The 24,222-nt window shown below is 38.9% G+C and overlaps 1 protein-coding gene across 4 annotated transcripts in view; it reads left to right on the top strand.

The window, feature by feature from the left end:
- The window catches only part of LOC119723166 (spermatogenesis-associated protein 1-like), a 28,565-nt gene extending 11,625 nt beyond the window's left edge, over positions 1-16,940 (top strand). Inside the window, exons 4-13 of one of the 4 annotated variants that reach the window (XM_038193728.1) lie at positions 2,197-2,250; positions 2,551-2,641; positions 4,022-4,135; positions 6,349-6,535; positions 7,489-8,251; positions 8,854-8,938; positions 10,296-10,421; positions 14,074-14,249; positions 15,564-15,662; positions 16,645-16,940. In XM_038193728.1, the coding sequence (XP_038049656.1) occupies positions 2,197-2,250; positions 2,551-2,641; positions 4,022-4,135; positions 6,349-6,535; positions 7,489-8,251; positions 8,854-8,938; positions 10,296-10,421; positions 14,074-14,249; positions 15,564-15,662; positions 16,645-16,848 (1,899 nt within the window). In that variant the 3' untranslated portion in view covers positions 16,849-16,940. Of the gene's footprint in view, positions 1-2,196; positions 2,251-2,550; positions 2,642-4,018; positions 4,136-5,454; positions 6,536-7,488; positions 8,252-8,853; positions 8,939-10,295; positions 10,422-14,073; positions 14,250-15,563; positions 15,663-16,644 lie in introns of all 4 variants that reach the window. The other 3 variants (XM_038193726.1, XM_038193725.1, XM_038193729.1) reach the window with 3 other exon arrangements.
- The last annotated feature ends 7,282 nt before the right edge of the window (positions 16,941-24,222 follow it).

Below are 24,222 nucleotides of genomic sequence, written 5' to 3'. Positions count from 1 at the left end.
TGACAAATTTAGAAGGAATTATAATTAAAAGGAGGTTCAGTTTCTCGACTTTAATTGCGTTTTGGAATATTAGAAGTGTAGCTCAGACAACAGTACTGATATGTTTTAACTTGCGATAATTTTCAAAAGTTTGCATACAATTTTTAAAAAAAAGGAAAGAAAGACCCACTGTCCACTTCTCATTTTGGTTTCTACGAAATTTGATTGTCTTCAAATTTGCTTACATGTACAATTCTAAAATATGTGGTTTTTCCTCGATTGATTTAAAATAAATAGCCTGAAAAGTCCACACGTACATGTACGTGTGGACTTTTCATGTATGTATGTCTGGAACTTCTGTGACTGAAAACGATGTACATGTATGCCTAAGAATTTGTTTGTACAGTTTTTGTTGGTTTTATTGTACAATATAGCACTGGCAGCTGCTGAAGGATTGAATGAACTGGAACAATTTAATAAAAGCACTATTGATTCTTTGCCCATAGGATTTACATGTACCGGTACCACAACTGAAAAACTGAGTTCCCTACAAAATATTTAGGGCTATCTGTTAAAGTTACAGTCCTTAGTCATGTTAGTGGACAACTGCCAGTACACATATTATAAAGTTAAATCTTATTTGGCATGCGTGGATCAGCTTAGAGATAAAACCTGTTAGACAAATCTGCTTATCTCTTTAATCCGTCAAAAGTTAATCTGGATTTCCCATGTAATTCCAAATAAATCCTGTTGCTAATAACCCAAATCAAACTCAGATAAGAACTCAGCCCAAGTCTGCTTCCTTGAAATATGCCAGGTCGTGAAGAAAAGTTGATCCTCTATTGTGCTGTCTTCTAGGCTACACAAACAAGGCCACGAAACATCTCTGCCACAACAGTTGGCATTTTGGATTACGGAGAGTGCACCCACACTTTGAGACCCTTTTGTTGTGACTGCGCGTAACTGTCTCCCTTTTTGAGCAGCTTGTAATCCGTAAATGGTTCAGTGCTGATCAATGATTTCTTGAAGCTTTGCTGGGCATGGCCAGGGGGCAGGTTACTAAGGACGGATGGATCTGAACAGCAGGGAAGAGATTTGAAGAAAGAAATCTGCCCGCGGCAAATTACTCGGGCAAAAGTACAAATATGCACAAGATCTTGCCAGTGTGTTGTTTTTCTAGCTTAGCGCTGGCCAGGTCTATATTGCAATCAATAAATTGACATAGTGTAGTTGCTTGCTTTCTTCATGTTCTTTGCTTGAGCTTTTTAGCGATGAATAAAGGCATTTGGTTAAAAGTTATGCAGTTTGGAATTTCAATGAAAGTTCTGTTTTTATTTGAACAATATGAATGAAGTATTGCACGATTCATTCCATTTCACAAGTTGTTGCTTAGGCCTGTTTACATGTATATTTAGTGAATAAACACCAATGTATAATTCATGCATACCATTTCTTGCCCAGTGATTTTGTATTTTTTATTTAAACAATAATGTACAATTTAAGTCCATTTCATTTTTTTTTCTCTATAGAAATGTATTTCAAGTAAGGTCGAGACTCTATCCTCGTACAGAATACAGAGGCTTCTTTTTTTTTAGTTCAAAGTCTAAATACTTTTAATATCTACTTGTGCTTTATAATTGTTTTTTTTTTGTAATGTTGTAAATGTCATGCAATTCAGTTTCTAACTGCTTTATGTAATGCTTTTAAATAAACCATAAACCAATGTGGTTAACAAGGTTTATAAAAACATAAAAAATGTACATTTCAAATAAAACATGTGTTTTATTTTGAAAGATTGTATTTCAAAAGTTAAGACTATAGGCTAAAAGTTTCTAATATTGAAGTTCTTTTCATTAATCTGTGTGACATGCTGTACAGTGTAAACAGTTGTGTTTGGTTTTATTTTTTTCAAGTTTACATGTACATGTACGTACTTAAAAATTATATACTTTTTGCTGTATTTACTTTCCCTTTTTTATTGCCTTAAAGTCTTTGCTGCCATGTTGGATAAATTCAATCCAGCATCTTGGATTGATTTAAAGATCAATAATAGATTGCTCTGCACAAAATATTGGGCCCAAGGAATTTAGACAAGTACAATGTATGTTAAAGTGTTATTGCATTTATGAGTGAATAATATCAAAGTGGAAAGATGTAAAGTACATGAATAGGTCATTTTGATGGAAATGGGCTATTTTTCTGTGTGTCAATTTACAGGTGAAATCCAAACAAGAGTTTGAGTTGAAGGTCAAGAACTTTATACCGCCTCAGGTTGGTGAAAATAGATTTAATTTTTAGTTAAAATTGAAAAAATGTAATTTGCTGATTTCTGTAAAAGAAAAAGAAACACAAAAGAATGAGATAATTTTGAACATGTCATTCTAAATTCATATTCTTAGAAAGGACTTTAAACATGGATTTCATTGTGTGGTTTTGTTTTTGTTTGGAAAACTGTATAGCAAGATGTATTCAAATAATTTTAACGTTTAATGATTTGATGGTTTTGCAACTTAATTTAAAGAAGTTAACAAAATGAAAAACTTATCTTTTCTTTCCTCCTTCTCATGCCAGGTTCCCTTACCAGAAATCTTTGTCCTAGAAGCCAAGAGGGATCCCTTAAACCTGGCCGCCTTTACTAACCATGAAAGAATGGATCTCATCGGTAAGTCGTTATAGGTAACCCAAGAAAAAGTAAAAATGGCTGTTTGAATGCTGTTATCACGAAGACTAAATACGCCATCCTAATCACACTAAGTTTTTCCCTTCAGAAAATGGGCAAAGATTTTTTTTTTAAATAAGAAGGATTTCTTTTTATCCTGAAGTCAAAACCTTTTATCCTACATGTACACATGTAAAAAAAAAAAAAAATTGTGAGAATATTTTTTTTTAGGGTAGGAATTGAATGCAATTGTAGTCAGAAAATTCATCATGTTAATGACAACTAAACGAATACATGTTCACTCCAAATTGCTCTCTTGAATAGAATATAAAGATAACGGGCATGCCGTTTGATTAATTTTTCAGGCCCAGTCTCCTGACTAACGACAAAAAATGTTATACACAGTTATACCAACATACACGTACGTTGAACATATATGTTCCATTGACTGGACCGAATGTGTTGACTCTAGCCTGGTGACATCCAAATGAATTTTTAGGGAAAAGCGAACCTTGGATCAATAATTAAGTCAGTCCATGGCAACAAATTGTACCTGTGTAGACACAATACATGCAGGCAATTCGGGTGATTCACAATGCAGTGCGCCACCAAGAGTTTGCCACGGAGAGTCCATTTTTCAAGTTTACGGTCGACAAAACATGGCCCATTTGAATGAGTGTCGGTAGACAACTTGAGCTAATACATGTATGTCATAGATTGGGGCATGGCGTTCTGCCGTCTTACCAAAAACACCATATTGATAACAAGAAAATAAATTGGCAAACAGATCCTCGAATCATACGCTTACGAAACCACTGACCGGAAAAACTAACAATTTCAAATGTCCTGCGTTGCGAATTTGTCGACCATCTCCCACAATGCACTGGGAAAAATGAACTCTCCGTGGCTAACTCTTGGTGGCGCACTGCATTGTGAATCGCTCGAATTGGCGTGATTATTTTTATGCTAATTCATATAATTTGATGCTCTCGATGTTGAAAGCTTGATTACGAACAAAAAGTATATCCAAATATTTATTTTAAATGTATTTTTGTATGCAAAATGTTCATCAGCATTATGTTTTCCTTTTGATCTGTACCAGTATGCCCAAACCTTTTTTAAACCAAAATTGATTGAAAGAATTTTTCAAGTGGATTTAACAAACTCTTGATAGTGACATTGAGTAAGAAAAAATAAGGGACATTTTGGGGTTTATCAAACCATACTTTTATTCACAAGGATTCTGTGTTTCTGTAGTTTCGAGTTTGGGAAAAGCACTAGTGTTTTATTCAGAAAGTTCTTTGCTAATGTTGTACAAATTGAAAATGCTAATGAATAGAACATATTTTTCTATTATACATTTATTTCTTAACAATTTAGCAGAGGAAGCAATTAGCTCACCCAAGGAGGAACCAGCAGATTCTGATAAAATTGGAATACGTCAAGCAGAAACTGATCAAAATAGGACACGGCAAGCTGCCCCATTAGATAAACAAAGTAGGCAGAAACCGTCTAAAATACCACGTAGAGTCAAACCAGCAGGAACCAAGGCTGGCAGTCAGGCTAGTAGACAAACTGGTGGGCAGAACGGTAGACAGATGGGGGTAAAGACAGGTGTCAAAATAGAGAAACGTTCCGATAAAGCAGGGCAGGCAGGAGGGGTTGGGAATCGGGTAGGACAGCGAGTGGGAGTTGTTAATGGTAGGGTAGGCAGACAGCATCAGGCTGGACCAGGGAAGGGTGGTCCACAGGTAGCTAGGAGACTAGCAGGTGGTAAGCCTCTCGGGCCCACTGGTGGTACTCAAACTGCATCAGTTAGGCTAAGACAGGCTAGGACAGGCCAAGACAATGCAGGGACTAGATCCACTGGTGGCCAGACTGCTGTTCAGACCACTGGTCAGACCGCTGGTCAGACTGCTGGTCAGACTGCTGGTCAGAGACGAACAAGCTTAGGAAACAAAGGCAAGGAGACCAAAGTTGCGTCCAACCAGGCTGGACACCCTCGATTTCCTCATGGACAAGCTAGTGAGGAAACCAGGCGAGTCGAAGAGCGTAGGAACAGAGCAGGAATTAGTGAGGTAGTTAGGACAGGACAGGAGCACACAGCAGAAAGTACAACAGGACAAGTAAAGGGTAGGTCGATTTTTAAACAAGTTTAGACTCGCCATTGAAATACATTAAGGAAAAAAAGAATGAAGTTGCTATTTAGCTTTTTTTTAGACTTATATTTTTAGATTAAGTTTTTTAAGATTAAGTTTTAGCTAACAACGTTGTGTGAGTTGGTAAGCTTTGATCAGGATGTGTTTTTTGTTCAATTGTGGCATTATTGTCCAAACGTGTTAATAATCCACGCAAAGAATTTTGAGAAGCTTTTTGAAGGTATATGCACACTGTATTCGCAAAGAAAGTCTTGTACTTTTAGGCTGCATAATCTACGAGGACAGCCATAATAAGATTTCTTGGCCAACATATCTCTGGCGATGTTGGGCTGCTTAAAAATATTTACTAATGCTTGGAGCATGTGATAATTATACATGTAGGCCAATACAGTGGCTTAAAATGGACAGTTTTGCAACTGCAGTCCTGATGGAAGACAAGCTTTTCCTATCAAATTTTGACGTGTGGATAAATTTGTTGTTCGTTAATTGGCATGTTTGGTGTTAGATTATTTCATATCCTCAGTATCAAATGTAAACTGTTTGCTGCATGCTCATACATGTTCATCTTAAATCTTCATGTCTGGTACCTTGTGTCGGTGGTAGCTTCACTAATTCCATATTGCATGCTCTGTTCTCATTAACTTCTCACCACTTTAGGTGCATTTAAGCAGCCCGTTGGTCCGTTGCATGTCGGACAGAGGGACGCTGGTGTCCAGCATGCTTCGGACACCAGCCAGACCGTCCACTCTAATCACCTCCCAGACATCTCCATGGATACTCCCTTGCCCAATCAGAGTCCCCGATCTGTGAGACACCCTCACAGCCAATCATCACACGCCTTTCATCAGCACCACACAAACACAAATAATACCCACAACACATCAGATCATGTACACAATTCGTTTGCAGATCACTCGCCGATCTACAGCACATCACCTTCCAGACTTCCTCTTCTAACGCACAGAGGTTCACAGACTAACCTAATGCCAGACCTAGTCACCATAAACTCCAGAATAAGTCCTGGAAGCAGCAAACCTTCCCAAGACCTAACTTCCCCTCCCAGAAGAAAGACCCAGCCGACAAGAAGCCCGCTTCAAAACAAACACGGCTCACCACAGAGTAGCCCAAAATCATCCCCGTCCAATCACAGCCTTCCCCATCTCACCCCATTACCCCCTCGCTTGACTCAGCCCTCTGACGCAGACTCAAGCCCAAATTCCTCCAACAACAGCGCTGGTAGCAGCGGTCGCGTATCCACCATCGTCCTACCCCCAGAGCCTACCAAACCCTCCAACCCCACTCTAACAAATCCCCTCGTTTTCAATCCCCAGTCTAACCAAAACATTGCCTCCTCTTCTGTCCACACTAACCCTAACCCAACTAATGTTTCTCCACCACCATCAGCTAGCGCCTCTACTAACCAACACCCGGAATCGCCCGGCTCGGCCCACTGGGCCATGCCTCAAACCTATAGGGCTTTTCACAACGAGCACCAACCATCCACGTGTGGTACAACTCCCACCCCTTCCCAAACCCCCAATGTTACCCCAGGTGGTGTCCCCCCTCTGCACCTCCAACAACTCCAAGCCGTCAAGGGAATAGATCCGTCCACACCCCTCAAGTCAGGTCGCCTGGATACCTACACCAACGACACCAACCAGGATTCTGGGATTGCGGAGTTCACCCCCGACAGAAATGAGCTGGATTATGGACGTCAACGGAGTGACTCTTTGGAAAGGTCAGTCATCGGTTTACAGATAACATCCTCCTATCACAGATATTTTGTAAGAGATTCCCCCTTGAATTTGTGGTCCACATGTGAGAGTGACCTGTCCTCAATACCTGTCTTTAAGCACTACTACATGTATACCTGTCTTTAAAGAGGTTGTGGAATGCTCGAAGACATTTCCGTCATTTTTCGGGTATATGTAGCCTAAGGTGTGATGAAATAAAAACGACTATTGTTTCTGTCATGAAATGAGTACAAAAGGTACTTTTGAGAGCTGTTTTTCAGGTCCTGTTTCGACCTGAACGTGCAATTTGTGTAAAAGTCGTAGTTGCGGGCAGCAAACAAAACACAGTAAATCGTGACGTAATAAACAGGACTCGTTCCTGCTACTCTGCATCGGGAGTCCTGTTTATTACGTCACGATTTACTGTGTTATGTTTGCTGCCCGCAACGACGACTTTTACACAAATTGCACGTTCGGGTCGAAACAGGTATGACAGGACTTGAAAAACAGCTCTCAAAAGTACCTGTTGTACTCATTTTATGACAGAAACAATAGTCGTTTTATTTCATCACACCTTGGGCTACATATACCCGAAAAATGACGGAAATGTCTTCGAGCATTCCACAACCTCTTTAAGCACTGGCAAAAATATTCTGAGCTGTGCATGTATTTTTTCCTAAGTTACATTTAATTACTGTGAGCAGAGTTCAACTGAAATACTATCAGACATTTACAGGTACCGGTATGCTGCAATCAATAACTCAACAAAACTCATTCACATCAGCTTGCGACCGAGAGCTTCATATTAACAACCAGATATTTTCTTTAGAATTTGGCAGGACTTATCAATCATCATCAAGACGGCATTTACATAAACTATGGATAAAGAATAAAACATTTAACATTCTGTCATATCATTATCAATCGGATTGTTATCATTTTGTATTGTATTATGTAGGAAGCAAACTGCCGAGAAGCAGCAGACTCCAAGGACATTTCGAAGGGGAAGACCCGAGGACCTGGATAACAGGTTACAGTCAGCAGAACCAGCAGGCCTAGACAGAGTGCACCAGCAACGGGACAGTCCAAGACAGCGACTGGCATCAAATGCCGCAGTGCAAGAGGCGGACAGACAAAGAGAAGAAGAGGAGAAGGCCAGACAGAGAGAGCGTCAAATACAGCAAGCAGCGGCCAGAGAGCACGCAGAGAAGCAGAGGCATTTGGAGTCGGCGCAGCAGAGAGAAACTGAGAGATGGGAAAGAGAGAAGAAAGAGGAGGAGGAGAGACAGAGACTCTTGAAAGCTCGGCAGCAGGAGCTAGAGATGCGACGCAAGGAGGCAGCGGCAGCCCAAGAAGCAGAAGCGAAACAGCAAGCAGCAACAGCAGCAGCTGAGGAGGCTAAGCGGCAGCGCCTCCAGGAGGAAGCAGAGGAGCAAGAACAGGAAGAGGAGATCCGTAAACGGCAGGCGGACGAGCTCCGGCAGAGCCGTCAGATGTCCTGGGACCAATCCCGGAGGAGGGAACTGGAGCAGTTCACCCCTCTCAGTCAGCGGGCCGGTAGCAGTCAGCAAAAAGACTTATACGATCCTTACGCAAGGGACTCAGTCAGGAGGGAACGCACTGGGGACTTGGGAAGTGAAACAAGGACAAGGCAGTCAGAGAGAACTCGAGACGGTAGATTGTCATTGGAGGATGCAGAAAGTGGTGTAGCTTCTTCGAGGGTGAGTTGTTATGTGTTGAATATTAGACTTGGACTGTATTTCAATAATGCTGTATAGTATCTTTTTTGGATACCGAACAATACCAAACGATGTGCAAATACTAAAATACTGACGACCTTGATATGCAACATCATTACCGCAACTTTCCCTCTTAAGTGTGGCCAGATGTGTGCAGCATGTACAAAAGTTCTTTAAAAATTTGGCAAAAACGACTTAGCCGGAACTGCACTATATCAATAATTGCTTAAATTTTTTGTGGTCATAATAGATAAGGTGGAAATTGTACTTACATGTACTAGTCATCTAGCAGGGCCTATGAATTTTTGCCGAAGGTACCCGTTTAATAGTTTCCCTAACGCCACGTGTCATAAAATTAGTCCGCCCAGAAGCATGAGAAAGTACCTGGTAATACCGCATATTGCAATATTTTTGTGACGGTGTACAGTGGACTCTCAAACTCCAATACCGCACGGGCCTACTGGATAAATGCTAGTCACAAGGAAATTCTGAATGGCTGCTTACTAATGATAAGTAGAATGCACTGAACATTGTGACTGTATATGTCATCACATAAAATGTATTTAACATTTTTGTGTGTGTAGGATATGGAGAGTGTAGGGGAGGGAAGAACATCGGGGAAAACTCGCCAAATGACCCAGTCAGCAAGGGAGAGACTTGAATTGGAACGTAAGTAGAGTATCTCTGATAACTAAAAGGTTGGTGAAATACGGGGAAAAGAAAAGAAGCCGGAATTAATTGCGATTTACCATGAGAAGATATCAGTTTGAGTGAACCGTAGCTCCTTCAGCTTCATGTAACTGTATGTTGGCAGATGGTGAAATGAGAGAGTGCACTTTGCTGGAAATTTTTCCAAAGTATTTGAAGTGTCATATTAATTTGAAAGCATGGAAAACTTTTAACCTAAAGCTATCCACGTATTCAACTCATGGTTTGTTCGTCAGATATAAAGGGGGTGATTACTGCATTGATTATGGCATTGCATTTAACGGAGCTAGTAAAATTTTGAACATAACAAAGCCAATGAACCATGATACATATATTTAATTAATTATTCAGAGGAATGATCCAAATCTCCTAGTCTGTAATCTTCTGGGGCATTAATAGATGATGGATGTCTAAGATTTAAAAAATTCACAGTTATTGAAAGCTCTGTTACAGATATCACATGTGTACAGACGCTGGAATTTCATACTTGTCAATATGTAGATACTACACTGTCATTCACTCAAATTGGAAATTTTATTTTACTTTATGCAGGTCTTGACAGTCAAGCTCAGATCACTCCTAGCAAATTGTTCAAAAAACTTTTACTAAGGGAAAAATTACTTGAACATTTGTGCCTGTACCTCTTCTCCCCTAAAGTGAATTTTACGTGACTTTCAGAATGAAGATCTTAGCCAAGTCACAGAAAACATGATATTCACAGGAAAAAGGACACAGCGAAAAATATAAACAGAACACAAACCTTTATTAGTGCACTGTTGTTTCCAGTTTTCAGTTTTATAGCTGTTCAATTATTCTGCACTTACTTTTCTCTTTGCACATGTTGCATGGCACTTATTGGCTCAAAACTTGTATGTTGGCACGTACAAACAGCGTTGTATATTGTGTCAAGTACACTTTTTCAAGTCATTGTTGCACAGGGTAACGTGTTACAATCATGTGAATAATATTGTAGATACTACATGTGGTTTTTGTAATTTTTCGTGTACATGAGTGTTGGTTGTTTACAAATATGCCAACTGATTGTTACAAGGGTTATTTAGAATATTATGTAATATTGCTCTCAATATAATGTTGCTCCCAATATAGGCTAGGTAGTCAGATAGTACATGTTGATATTATGAAAAGACTTAAACTTTACTGTAGCAAAGTCTTGTGCTTCATTGAATAGCTTGTGTGGTAGAAACTTTTACATGTAGGATAATTTAGGATTGCATTCCTCTTGCTTTGGAGAATACTCACTCAAGACAATAAAGGGAACTGTTTTTTTTTTTCAATTAAATGCGTTGTTTTCTCAAAGGTGAAAGATTACTGGCTGAGCTACAGGAGAGACAAGAGATGAGACTTGAGCTAGAGAGGACTAGGGAGGAGTTAATGAGGCAGGCTAAGACACTGCAGGCACGGACGGTGGATCGCAAAAACAAAGGTAATGTCGCTTAGGAGACCATGTACATGAAGCATAATGTACATAGCAATAGCTGTACATTGTATTTCTCATTGGGAACTTGTGAAGTAATGTGAAGAAGAAAAACAACATTGCGGATAACTTTGCCATTTTCTTTTATTTCACTTGGTACACTATCTGCAGATGGCCGTGGGTGTCTCAAATCAGTACGTTGAGAAAAATGTATGCGTACTTGGCAAATTACCACGCCTTCTGGTTAAAAAAAAAGTGAAATAGCAATAAATTGTAGAATCTGCCCAAATATCACAGACTGGGCAGTTGTAGGAAGCGGGAAAAACCCAGACGGATAATTCAACGAAAGCCATGAAAGTTCCATCATCAAGACCAAGACAGTAAGGAAACTTGGCCAAATGTGTTTTCAGCGTACGGGAAAAAAAATTGGATCAGCGAGGCTGGAAACTATGCGTACATGTACATGTAGTGTACATGTATCTTGTGGCAATCCGGAGGCTTAAAAAAGAAAAGTTACACGCACTGACCCCCTAGAAGCCCCAAAACAACCCCCTACCCTCCACTACCGGCCTTTCTCCAACTGTCTCCTTCCCCACCAATCACCCACGCACTCGCCCACCCTTTCACTGACTATAACAAACACTGGTATTCCAGTATTCCTCCACAGTTAACCCAATGCAAGTACGGGCGGTCAAATGTATTTCAATAGAATGAATTAATAATCCAAGCACACACTGCTAATGACGATGTTAGCCTTTCTCTCCCAGCCCTGCCCTACATGTATCAACCGACCGTACGCGGTTTTGAATAATTGATCACTATAGCACTATTAACCAGTGCATTAGTGAGGGTCATTTGAGGCTTGTTTTGAGGCCATTCAGAAGCTTGTAACCCATAGGAATGTCAGTACGCACGCAGTTACAGCTACGGACTTGGCAACTATGAGTCCTCTGAATAAAAATTTCCAAAATTTGTAAATTGTCCATCAAAGTGAAACCATGAACTCTGATTTGATGTCATGTATGTGGACAAAATAGAAACAAAATAAACATATACATGTAACAAGTTAGATGCCTGACATTTTTATTATAGCAGGAACTTTTTCAAATGCAAAATGGCAAGAAAACACTGACAGACTGAAAAGATGTTTATTTTGAAATACTGTCAAAGTTAATTAAAAAAGATACTTTGTGCTGAAAATACAACCGAGAAGAAACTTTTACTTTTTTGGTGTTATTTTTGTTAGTGCTGAAAATACAAAAGAGAAGATCAAATTTTGGTATTAATGTACATGTACATTTCAAGAGTTCATTTGCATGAACAGTTATAATAATATCCCTTTTTCACCTTTTGGGAAAATCTGCTTTAAAACATCACAGCGCCCATTACTTGTGCACAAATGTGGACTGCCCAGCACATCATTTCTCGAGAACTCTTGACAATTTTTTATTTGAAAAAGACTTTAAATTATTCAAGAAGTAGGTGGAAGGATTTTCTTCATTTTTGTAAAATTGCCGTTAATGGGCTTTTGCAAATGAACTCTTCATTTGTATGTTTATGTTGTTAATTTTTACTAGAACAAGAAGGTATTATTCATGAGATGGGATTTTTTTTGTGTCGGGGTGATGTTAATCAATATTAGGTTTTGCACTTCACAGATGTATTAACACTGTATACTCAGTGTGTTACCTCCTGAGTGAAAGTTGGAAAAAAAGTTGGAAGAAAAATTTCACTCGGGAGGTAACACACTGAGTATACACAATGTTTATACGTCGGTGAAGGGCAGAACCTACTTTAATGAAGAAGGTTTTATGTTGTACAAGTTGTGCAAAACCGGTAACCCACACATCTCACGACTGTACAAACACCATCACCTTCAATGGTTCTCGATCACTCGTCTCTCAAATTGCCTGAAAGAAGGAACATGTCTTCATCATGTCTGTGTATTTAAACCCATTCACGTCCCAACCTCCCAAACCATTGTCATTCTCCCCGTGTAGTAACGTGATCAATACTTCCCAATGACAGTTGATCAGCCATTGAGATTTGGCAAATCCTGATTGATTTAATACATGGATGGCTCTTGTGTGGTTTATTGATCGGACGTCGCTGCGTGCCTCTCGTCAGATGAGGATCTGGAGTTAGGGCTAATGACCCTCACAGGTATCCTGAGTTTTTGTGATTGTGAACTTGTAGTTCACGATAGTTTATCCCAGCATGTTTACTGCACTGTAAGGTTGTACGTCATCAGGGGAATTTGATGACAAATTTGATGACAAATTATTTGACAAATTTGATGACAAATTTGTATGACAAATTTGTATGACAAATTTGTATGACAAATTTGTATGACAAATTTGTATGACAAATTTAATGACAATTAGATGACAAATTTGTATGACAAAGTTGCACAATTAGTTCCAGTCTTTTCAAAAGTACATGTGCATTGTACAGTGTATGAGCATGCTGTGCCAATGATTTTTGTAGAAAAAAAAGAAGACAATTGTGTGTTAATTTGTCGTCCCAATAATTTCATTCCAGCAATAAAACAGTGTCATACAATCCATCTCACCTGACTTTCAACTGATTTCAACTGTCTCTTGGAAATTGTTTCCACCAAATTTAGATGACCAAAAACGTCTGAAGCTATGAATTCTGTTTTAGAATTGACAAACTCTTCCAAGAATTCACGTTTATATTTGTGATGTTTTGTGTATTTCTAAAATGAACTTTCCAAAGATGCATTTCTTTTCAAAAGATCCTTTCTCCATGTCAAGACTCAATTCCGTGAAGTTTCCTTTGAAACATAAAATCATTGGCCCAACATGTTCATACATGTGAATGTACGTGTACATGGAAAATTAGTTAAAATTAAATTTTCCTTAAACGTCCTTAATACCGGTACTTGTTAATTTTGAATTTATATTTTACTTTGAGAGATTCATGCATGTTTTTCTAATTCCTCTCTATGTCCATTTGCTATATTCTATTTATGCTTCAAAAGTTTCTGGAATTCCAGATGAATATGTGTAGTCTACATGTTCATATGTACAGTACATGTACATGTATGTATTGCTTTTGTAAATGTTTTGTTTCCAGCACATTGTCGTCATGAATGAATGATCCTACTTGTGCAATGTAATATAATGGCAAGAGCAAAACAAACAAAATTCAATTTAATTCAATCGTATACATTGATTTTAACTATATAATCAAATTAGCTACTGTCGGATTCTGAACTTCTTTCTTCTTTATTAATTTAAGGGATTGTACATGGTTGTCTAAATGTTTCATTTTTGTTGTTAAAAAAATATATATATGAAAATAAATGAAATTACACCTTTCGACAGTTCGAAGATCACTGCCAGCAAACTACTGTAGTTCGTTCGAAGTGAAATGTTGGTGCACTTTTTTGAGCATGCGGATGTCTGTATAACCAATTTGATGTTTTACATGTATCTTTTCTACCGGCACATGCATTTGGCAATTAGTGTAAGTGCTTGAAAGTCATAGTTTGCATGTACGTCGCCGAAGGAATTAAAAACGTTAACAAAAAGCTATATTTCAAAGTTGATGTGGTAAACACAGTGATCGGTAAACTAAATATTCTAATCAGTAAACTGAATATACCGTTGGTTTCTTGTCCTCCTGCCACCAACAGCCAGGGACCTGTGGAAGAAGAAATACTTTGAGGAGAAGAAGAAGACTAACCCTTTGGAAGAGCAGGTCAACCGACTGCGGAGTCAGCTGGACCAGCAGCACAGGAAGCTGCTCAACCAGCTTGAAGGTAGAGGTCCTCAACGCAAGGGCATGCCTCGGGAACCACCCTCAAAGAAGGTAATAGAGTAACCAAAAAATAACGTAGAATATTGCAACAGTAAACACTTACACGTATCTACAATGGATATGTCTCTCTCAAATGGCGTCAATTCCTACAGGTTGCCATGTGCATCGGCATTTTGGGCGTCAAATTTTTTCGCCGTATTTCAAAGACATTTTGAGCAACAAGCGCGCGTGTTTAGAACATTTTGCCCACTGCGCGCACACACACCTGATGGCCTTAAAAACGCAGTTGTAATTTTCCTATGACGGTGGCGGACTATCAGAAATCTGTATCCCTTCTTGCTCCTTAAAGGGAAACGACAACATTTGCAAACATCAAAAAATAAAACTACCAAATCATTTTGAAATACCTTGCTGGACTGTTAGTGAATGAAAGTGTAAAGCATCCTGTAAAATCATGGCACCTGGTATACTGTCATTTTCAAGAAAAGTGCTATTTTTGTACCAATTTCCAACGCTGATCGGCCGATCAGCGTTGGAAAAAAACTGGTTTTTATTTCAAATACTGGCCCCAATTGACCATCGCACTTGTTTGCAATCGATTACACACCTATGAACGGGTACAAGCCAGCTAGACTGGTTCCCTGACCTTACAATTCCCCAATATACCGGTATGTAAACTGCTCTGTTTCTTCTTAAATGGAGTCAGGGAACCAGACTACAGGAAAATGATTGTTTTTCTTGGTTTTTAAAGCATTTTTGAACCCAAAACCTCAAAAAAGTCAGTGTAACTATATTTGCTATATATTTCCAACCCCCAATTCCATCCATTTCTGAAAATTACAGGAAAAGCAAATGATGTATATTCCCTTTAATTTTAAACTGTACAATGTCGAATATGGTAGCAGAAAATTACTGTAACAAGAACTCCTATACATGTACCAAACAATCTTGTGTGCTTTTTACATGAAATGTTCTTTTGCACAGACTTCTTTAAAGTTCAGAGGAAATAGTCTGAACCCTTTAGTAACCACACCTATCTCAGTTACACCACATATATGTACATATTAAAAAGCCACTGTTTAGCCATGAAAGCAGTGATCTGTTTGAATAAATCTTAAAACGCCTGGACATATTCTTGTGCAGCCCGACCAAAAAAGGGTTAAACTGCTGGCCATCTGTGGTCAATAAGGGCACTTGGATTGTTGCCCTTTCTTGCCTTTTAGTTGTATTGGTTGTGGATTCATATGCTGTTGTCATCTTGAAAAAAGGAGTGAAACAATGAAAATGGAATATCATCGCCTTATAACAATTCGCCTTTTGAATAATGTGGACGTGATTACCTCCTTGTCTTGTTTGTGCCTGCAGAATGATCACAAGATCCTAATCTTCAAGATGCAGCATCAGATGGATGATCTCAGGAGGAGAGTGGAGAACTCCAAGATGAAACTCACATCAGAAATCAAAGTACGCTATAATAGACCTTATCCATACCTACCATTTGAGTGGGCTAACTTGGCTGTTTTTGTTTTTAACTCCGTAACAATGAATGCACAATGTCTGTTTTAATGCCTATCTACAAAAACGCTACCCTCTACGATGGCTGCTTTGTTTAAGGTTTACACTCAGTTCGTCTTGACAATAATGTATCAGTAGGTCCCAAGGCCTCAGCTCAGTTCCCAATGAAACAAATTCGTACTCCAAATAATTGTTATGAAGTATGAACCTGAACACGGTGATGCAAAGCCAGATCAGAACTGTTCATGTGGAGTATGTCTCCACATGAAACAGTTTAATAAGGGAGTAACTATGTGCTTGGTTGGTATTAAACACTATGTTTAAGACCGGTTGGAGTCTGGATGCTGATAATTACCCTCGCCAAAATTTTCAACAATTTTGTTCAACAATTTACTGCATGTTTTTCAAAACACCCCTCTAGCTATATAGGTCAGAAAACAATTCCTTATATGGACATTGGCGCGGGCTTATGTGCGATGTCGCGCAGAATGCAGCTGTGGCGGTGTATGTGAATTTAGGACTATGAAATACTGACTCAGTGGTTCATGTATCAAGCATTGCGCATGCCTACGTAATGATTGTGACATACAACCACTAAAACGGTAAAAGGCACTGGATTTCACAGGAGTCCAAATTTTATGGACACTGGAAAAGTGTTTAAGACCAGCTAGCCAGGCCTTATCATCCATTTAAGACAGGCCACATGACGGGCTCTCATCCAATGGGCATGATTTAACTGTCTTAGGTATTTATGAATTGAAATTAATGTACAAGTATAGATACTAGTGGTTGCTACACATGTATGTACTAATCTGTGTTAAGAGAACAACTTTCCCTGGCACTTGAAGGTGAGGTTAAGGTGTCCATACTAGTCATTCCATCCTTCGTTCTCATGCTATAGAACTTTCTACTTTTTCTCTCTTCGCCCCAGCTGCGCACCCAAGCAGAGACCGAGTTGCGCAACCTGAGGACGGACGTCCTGCAGCGCAAGATCAACGTGACGGTGTCTCGCTCCCAACAACTCAACCCCCTGAAGGAAACGGAGGAGAAGCAAGGGGTGCGGACCACGCCCCTGCGGGGTACCGGCGCAACCTCATTCACGCCCCGAGGGATGGTCAGGACAGGGATGAAATAAGACCCATCTCGGTTACCAGTTTTTTGGGTTTTTTTAAACTGATTTGAATAAGTTGGATAAATCAGTGAGCCCCTGTAGTTGAATGGGTCCATGTGTAAGCTTGTGGAAGCTTGCTTTGGATGCAACAAGGGGGCCATTTCACCCAAATTGTTTTATCATTGTGGCAGGTATTGAATGTCTGAAAGGGTAAAGGTCGAGTTTTAAAAAGGTTTTTTTTTTTTTTTCAAAATCATGGTTTCGTCTTTTGCTTTGGGCTTACATAGCCCCAGAATTATTAGGAAAATTTTAGTGTCCAAAGCAAACATAAATAAACTAAGACCTTGGCCTCATATTATTGGATTCCTAAAGCAGAATTAAACCAGGGTTTTCTTATCGCAAAATATAATCTCCCAAAAATGTGAGCCATTTAAAGGGATATTTATAATCACTACTTTAAAACAAGAAAACATCAGTGGAGCTGTTATAAGCAAAGGGTGCGTTCGAGTAGCTCGCCCCGGATCGACTCGGGTTAAAGTAGACGGGTTAGCCATGACAGCCGGGCTAATCGAACCCTAGACCGCGGGCCATCAATCCTCACGTGACACCCATTTTCTGCTTTTCAGTCAATTGCAAAACTCAAAAATGTTGGGCTGGAATTATAGTCCATTTGAGATTTCCGGTGTCCGGCCGCCATATTTGTCCGTTCCTTGGAATGAACAACGCATGCGTGACGTATTTCCACCAGTTTCTCTGCTCCACGAGCAGGGTCTGTGGTGCCTGACCCGGGTGAGCCCCGAGTATGACGTCAGAGCTAATTGTGTCGAATGGCACGGGGCTGACCTATGTCGACTGGGGTGAGCTCAACGTATGCACCCCGCAAAAACGTGTCAATCAGCAAGTTTATGAAATAAACTTAGGTTTATACCTAAGTTTATTTCTTATTGGCAATATGAACCACACAAAGAATACACAATGCGTGGCTTTTTTTTGCAGGTGACCCGTTTTAACTTCACTGGAATTAAAAAAGGGCAATACCTAAGTTTATTTCACACAAGACCAACACTAGTCTTACAACTGATTTTGTTTATAAATTTAGTTAATCTTATGTAATTATTAAATAAGCATGCTTGAATATGAAATATTCTATAAATGGCAATACATATTTAGTGCTGTAATAGAATCAATATTTACCTTGTAGTTGAAGCTAACCTTCAGTCATGTATGTATTTTTTATTGAAGTGTACAGTTGATATATTTTATTTATCCATTCTGTGCTTGTTATATAAACATTTTTAAATGTACCTAGTGCTCATGAATATGTATTTTTGTTAATACAAGGGTTTTGTTTCTTTTTTCCCCCAATATTACTGTCATCTATATTTTATTTTGTGGAAACGGCTGGATGAAGTATTTTCATGTTTTGTTTGGTGTCAAACATTTTGAATACTTTGAAAAAATGGTTTGTGGTGCAAGTTGACAGACAATGTGAGTATGAATTTTGGACGAAAAACGTTGCCCGTACAGTTTTTGGGCATGCCTCAAATATTCAGTTGTTTTCTCTACTCAAAGTTTTTCACCAATTGGTTTGAAGTGTCTTTCTTAACAAGAACAAGTGAAACAAAAGATAAGACGGATGGATCACAATTTGTCAAGCTTCCTTCAGGTTTCTATTTTTTAAAGCCTTTATTTTAAGAGACTTTACTTTCTGTCAAAGGGTTTACCTATCTGAGAACAAAATAAAATTTGTGAATTTACCTTCAAATAGATTTGAGTTTTTCCATGAATGGATGTGACGTTAAAGTGAATGCAAACAATTTCACCGAACACCCCCAATAGCGTTCTTCTGTTGTTAATGAATAACTGAAGGGATTATTTTAAGAAATAGAACGATTCCGAGTATTTTAATACCTTTATATACGTACCTATACCAGATACACAAACCTGTTTTCTAAGAGTTGAATAATATACAAATAATGAATGCTTACGAGTGCAATGGTGAGAATATTTTCATGAGTTGAAAGATGGAATGTTCCATTCACTGAGGTGACGCCGAGTGGAATGGAACAATAATTCCATCTTTCACCGAATGCAAAACATTCATTGTTTGTTTTATATAGCATCCCAGTACTTATCTTTTCGACGAAGTTTCCCTTTTTTAATATCACATCTGTCCAGAAATCGATTTCCAGAAATGTGTCCTAGGTATCTTTCCAGCAACTTTAAAGCAATTTCATTGTTTTGAAAAAAAATGCAAGGGGTTAACCTTACATTTTTAGTCCAATTTGACCAAACATTCTCTTCTCCAAACAAGGCAGAAATTCAAGTGGATGCAAGAGGAACATCGATCAATACTCTACCACACAATTTTGGAGATTTGGGCAAAAATCATCCATTTTGAGAGAAAAAGACATTAATTTTTGAGTGCTTTTACCTTAAATTTTCGACGGAGTATCCCTTTTTAAAAGCACATCTGTCCAGAAATTGATTTCGAATGTGTCCTAGGGCCCTTAATTAGGTATCTTTCGTCAAATTTGGCCACAAATTGACTTTTCTCCAAACAAGGCAGAAATTCATCTGGATGTAAGAGGAACATCAATCAATACTCTAACTTGCACAATTTTGAAGATTTGGAAAAAAAATCATCAATTTTTGGGAAAGGAAAGCTATTAATATTTTGATTGCTTTTTAATACCTTAAATTTTCGACGGAGTTTCCCTTTTTAATAGCACATCTGTCCAGAAATCGATTTGGAATGTGTCCTAGGGCACTTAAAATATCTTTCCAGCAACTTTTAAGCAATTTCATTTTTTTCGCCAAAATTGAAAAAAATGCAAGAGGTTTACCTTACATTTTTAGTCAAATTTGGCCAAAAATCGTCTTTTTCGCAGAAATCCATCTGGATGCAAGAGGAACATCAATCAATACTCTAACCCGCGCACTTGAAGATTTGGGCAAAAATCATCTTTTGTGGGGAAAAAGTTATGCAAGCCCCCAATTGTTCTCTGCCACTACGAGGAACAACTGTCACTGCTATGGGCAATTGTCATTTAAGCATACGCCTTGGGGAAACAAAAACGCCGTGGCCAATACAGCCCCCCCCCCCCCCCCCCCCCCCCCGCCTTCCGCTTATCTCTGGGGCTGCCTTGCCCATTGACCCAAATGATGAGAACATACTGCTTCCATTATTGTTCAGGAAAATAATGTTGATTACAGGCTAACGAAAGACTGTTGGAAACAGCGAACTGAACAGAGGTCTGATTATAGTGTTAACAAACATATCCGTATAACAGTTTATTTCCTTTTCTAAATACTGTTGAAATAGTAGTGACGGAGTTGAGAATCTTTATCTGTCTGAATACGAAGATGAGAAGTCAGGCGCAGATCCAGAGGGGTCGAAATCCCACCCCCCGGTCAAAAAACGCAAAAATGTGTAATTATTCTAATAATGACACGCGTCCACCTGTCTGCCGCAATCGGATATGAACATCGGACGGGCCTGGACATCACCCCCCCCCCCCGCAAAATTTCCTGGTCCGCCCCTGAACGCACATGATGCCTTTTCAAAAAAGCCTACATAATCGCGGTGTTCATTGTTGCGTAACGATAAGTACATGTAGGTTTAGCCCACGTATAGTCCTACGACTAACGTGGCTGCCGTATACAATGATTTTCCAAACGTAATAAATGAAAACAGTTGGCTCATTGTTGCACGAAATATCGACTTTTGTTCGTCCATGGAGCTATAACAGATGCACTCCGTCAACAATGTTCAGTGTTTCTCGGCCTATTCAAACAAATCGTTTTTGAGCAGAATTCTAAGGAAGCGGAGTGGCCTAGTGGTTAGATTCGCCGTCTACAAATCGCGGAACCCGGGTTCGAATCCCGTCGGTGATGTCTTTTTGCTTTTCGACGCGCGCATTCAGTCATTATAAGATGTTTAATTTCCCGTCGTAAATCACCAACAGTACCTTAGCTTAATCGGTAAGCACTGCTGCTGGTACTGTCCGCGAGTTCCAGGTTGGCGCCTTCGTACAGGTTCAGGGCATGTGGTCCACTCGGAGGATCAGGGCTTAGGGGCCGCCCTGTTCCTCCCTTAGCTCTTTGCTTTTACATGGTGCCTGGCCCTCCGGGGTTACATGGATGGACAGGGAAGGAAGTGTGTATTGGTCGGGGACGCCGAGACCCCGGAAGAGAACTAAGGGATTGGCTGGGGCATTGTTATGGCTCAGACCGATCCCTGAAAGCTTGACTAGCACATAACTTTTTGATTTTTAAAAAAAAAAAGCCTCTGTTTTTGTTTAATGCTTTGGTTTGGTTTGATATTTACATCTGCTCGGCATGTCTCCGGTAGTATTAAAAACGAAATAAAGGTCTTTGTCATGAATCAATGAATATTTAATAATAATCAAAATTAAGTTTCGTTCGATAAATACGACCACCATTATTAATGGTGCAATTTTCAATGGACGCAAGAAACGCCATAGGCTATACAATATCGGCCTACATTTTTCAAATAACGTTTCTAATTGTGAACATTCCCAATAAATATAGTAATTCGCAAAATAGGAAAAACAAAGCCCCTCACTCTTAAAACTGGAAATACAAACTTGAAAACAAAGTCAAGTGGAACACAAGAATGTACATAAAGGATTGAATTCTAAAATGCCATGGGGGGGGGTCGATTTGGAGTGTGTCCTAGGGCCCTTAAGGTATTTTACCAGCAACTTTTAAGCAATTTCATTTTTTGGCCAAAATTGGAAAAAAAATGCAAGGGGTCGTCAAATTTGGCCAAAAATCGACCTTTCTCCAAACAGGGCAGCAGTCCATCTGGATGCAAGAGGAACATCAATCAATATTTTAACACGCACAATTTTGAAGATTTTTGCAAAATCATCCATTTTGGGAGAAAAGACATTAATTTTTGGTGTGATTTTACCTTAAATTTTCGTAGGAATTTCTCTTTCTAATAGCACATCTATCCAGATATTGATTTGGAGTGTGCCCTAGGGCCCCCAAACGCATCTTTCCAGCAACGTTTAAGCAATTTCATTTTTTTGGCCGAAATTTCATTTTTTTGGCCGGGGGGGGGGTGGAGGGACAGCCCCCCCCCCATTAAAACTTGTCGCCCCCAGTTGCCCCTCCCCCACTGAGATTTTGAGTTTCTAAAAAAATTATCATTGATCTACATGACGCCCCCCATGAAATGTTCCAACCCCCCCCCCCCCCCAGCGCGCCCCACTGAAAAATTCCTGCCCAAAAATCGACTTTTATTCAAACAAGGCAGAAATCCATCTGGATGCAAGAGGAATATCGATTGATACTCTAACACGCACAATTTTGAAGATTTGGGCAAAAATCATCCATTTTTGGAAAAAAAACCACTAATTTTTCTAGCGCTTTTATCTTAAATTTTCGACCGAGTTTTCTTTGTAATAGCACTGTCATCTGTCCAGAAATCGATTTGGAATGTGTCCTAGGTCCCTTAAGGTATCTTTCCAGGAACTTTTCAGCAATTTCATTTTTTGGCCAAAATTGGAAAAAAATGCAAGGGGTTAACCTTACATTTTTGTCAAATTTGGGCCTAAAATCGACTTTTCTCCAAACAAGGCAGACATCCATCTGGATGCAAGAGGAACATCAATCAAGCTTTGCCTTTTCATTAAAAAAAAAAATAACAATTTGTTAAAATTTGGCCATTAATTAATTAATAATGTTCCATTAATTATAGGACATCCACAATTTGGAAGATTTGCGCTAAAATCATCCATTTTTGGAGAAAAAGCCATTAATTTTTGGAGTGCTTTTACCTAAAAATTTTCGACGGAGTTTCCCTTTTAATAGCACATGTGTCCAGAAATTGATTTGGAATGTGTCCTAGGGCCCTTAAGGTATCTTTCCAGCAACTATTAAAGAATTTCATTTTTTGTCCAAAATTTAAAAAAAAATGCTAGGGGTTAACCTTACATTTTTAGTCAAATTTGGCCAAAAATCGACTTTTCTCCAAACAAGGCAGACATCCATCTGGATGCAAGAGGAACATCAATCAATACTCTAACATCCACAATTTGTAAGATTTGGGCAAAAATCTTCCATTTTTGGAGAAAAAGCCATTAATTTTTGGATTGTTTTTACCTAAAATTTTCGACGGAGTTTCCCTTTTAATAGCACAAGTGTCCAGAAATTCATTTGGAATGTGTCCTAGGTCCCTTAAGGTATCTTTCCAGCAACTATTAATGAATTTCATTTTTTGGCCAAAATTGGAAAAAATGCAAGGGGTTAACCTTACATTTTTCGTCAAATTTGGCCAAAAATTGACTTTCCCTGAACAAGGCAGAAATTCATCTGGATGCAAGAGGAATACCAATCAATACTCTAACACGCACAATTTTGAAGATTTGGGCAAAAATCATCAATTTTTGGAGAAAAAGCCATTCATTTTTGGAGTGTTTTTACCTTAAATTTTCGACGGAGTTTCCCTTTTAATAGCACAAGGGTCCAGAAATTTATTTGGAATGTGTCCTAGGTCCCTTAAGGTATCTTTCCAGCAACTATTAATGAATTTCATTTTTTGTCCAAAATTGAAAAAAAAAATGCAAGGGGTTAACCTTACCTTTTCGTCAAATTTGGCCAAAATCGACTTTTCTCCAAACAAGGCAGACATCCCTCTGGATGCAAGAGGAACATCAATCAATACTCTAACATCCACAATTTGGAAGATTTGCGCTAAAATCATCCATTTTTGGAGAAAAAGCCATTAATTTTTGGAGTGTTTTTACCTTAAATTTTCGACGGAGTTTCCCTTTTAATAACACATGTGTCCAGAAATTTATTTGTAATGTGTCCTAGGTCCCTTAAGGTATCTTTCCAGCAACTATTAATGAATTTCATTTTTTGGCCAAAATTTAAAAAATGCAAGGGGTTAACCTTACATTTTTCGTCAAATTTGGCCAAAATTTGACTTTCCCTGAACAAGGCAGAAATTCATCTGGATGCAAGAGGATCATCAATCAATACTCTAACATCCACAATTTGGAAGATTTGCGCTAAAATCATCCATTTTTGGAGAAAAAGCCATTAATTTTTGGAGTGTTTTTACCTAAAATTTTCGACGGAGTTTCCCTTTTAATAGCACAAGTGTCCAGAAATTTATTTGGAATGTGTCCTAGGTCCCTTAAGGTATCTTTCCAGCAATTATTAATGAATTTCATTTTTTGGCCAAAATTTAAAAAATGCAAGGGGTTAACCTAACATTTTTCGTCAAATTTGGCCAAAAAATTGACTTTCTCTGAACAAGGCAGGAATTCGTCTGGATGCAAGAGGAAGATCAATCGATACTTTAACACGCACAATTTTGAAGATTTGGGTAAAAATCATCCATTTTTGGAGAAAAAGCCA

Source organism: Patiria miniata, unplaced genomic scaffold, assembly GCF_015706575.1.
Source record: "Patiria miniata isolate m_02_andy unplaced genomic scaffold, ASM1570657v1 HiC_scaffold_16, whole genome shotgun sequence".
Lineage (NCBI taxonomy): Eukaryota > Metazoa > Echinodermata > Asteroidea > Valvatida > Asterinidae > Patiria > Patiria miniata.
The sequence above is the reverse complement of the archived record's forward strand: the minus strand, read 5'-3'. Positions and strand labels throughout refer to the sequence as shown.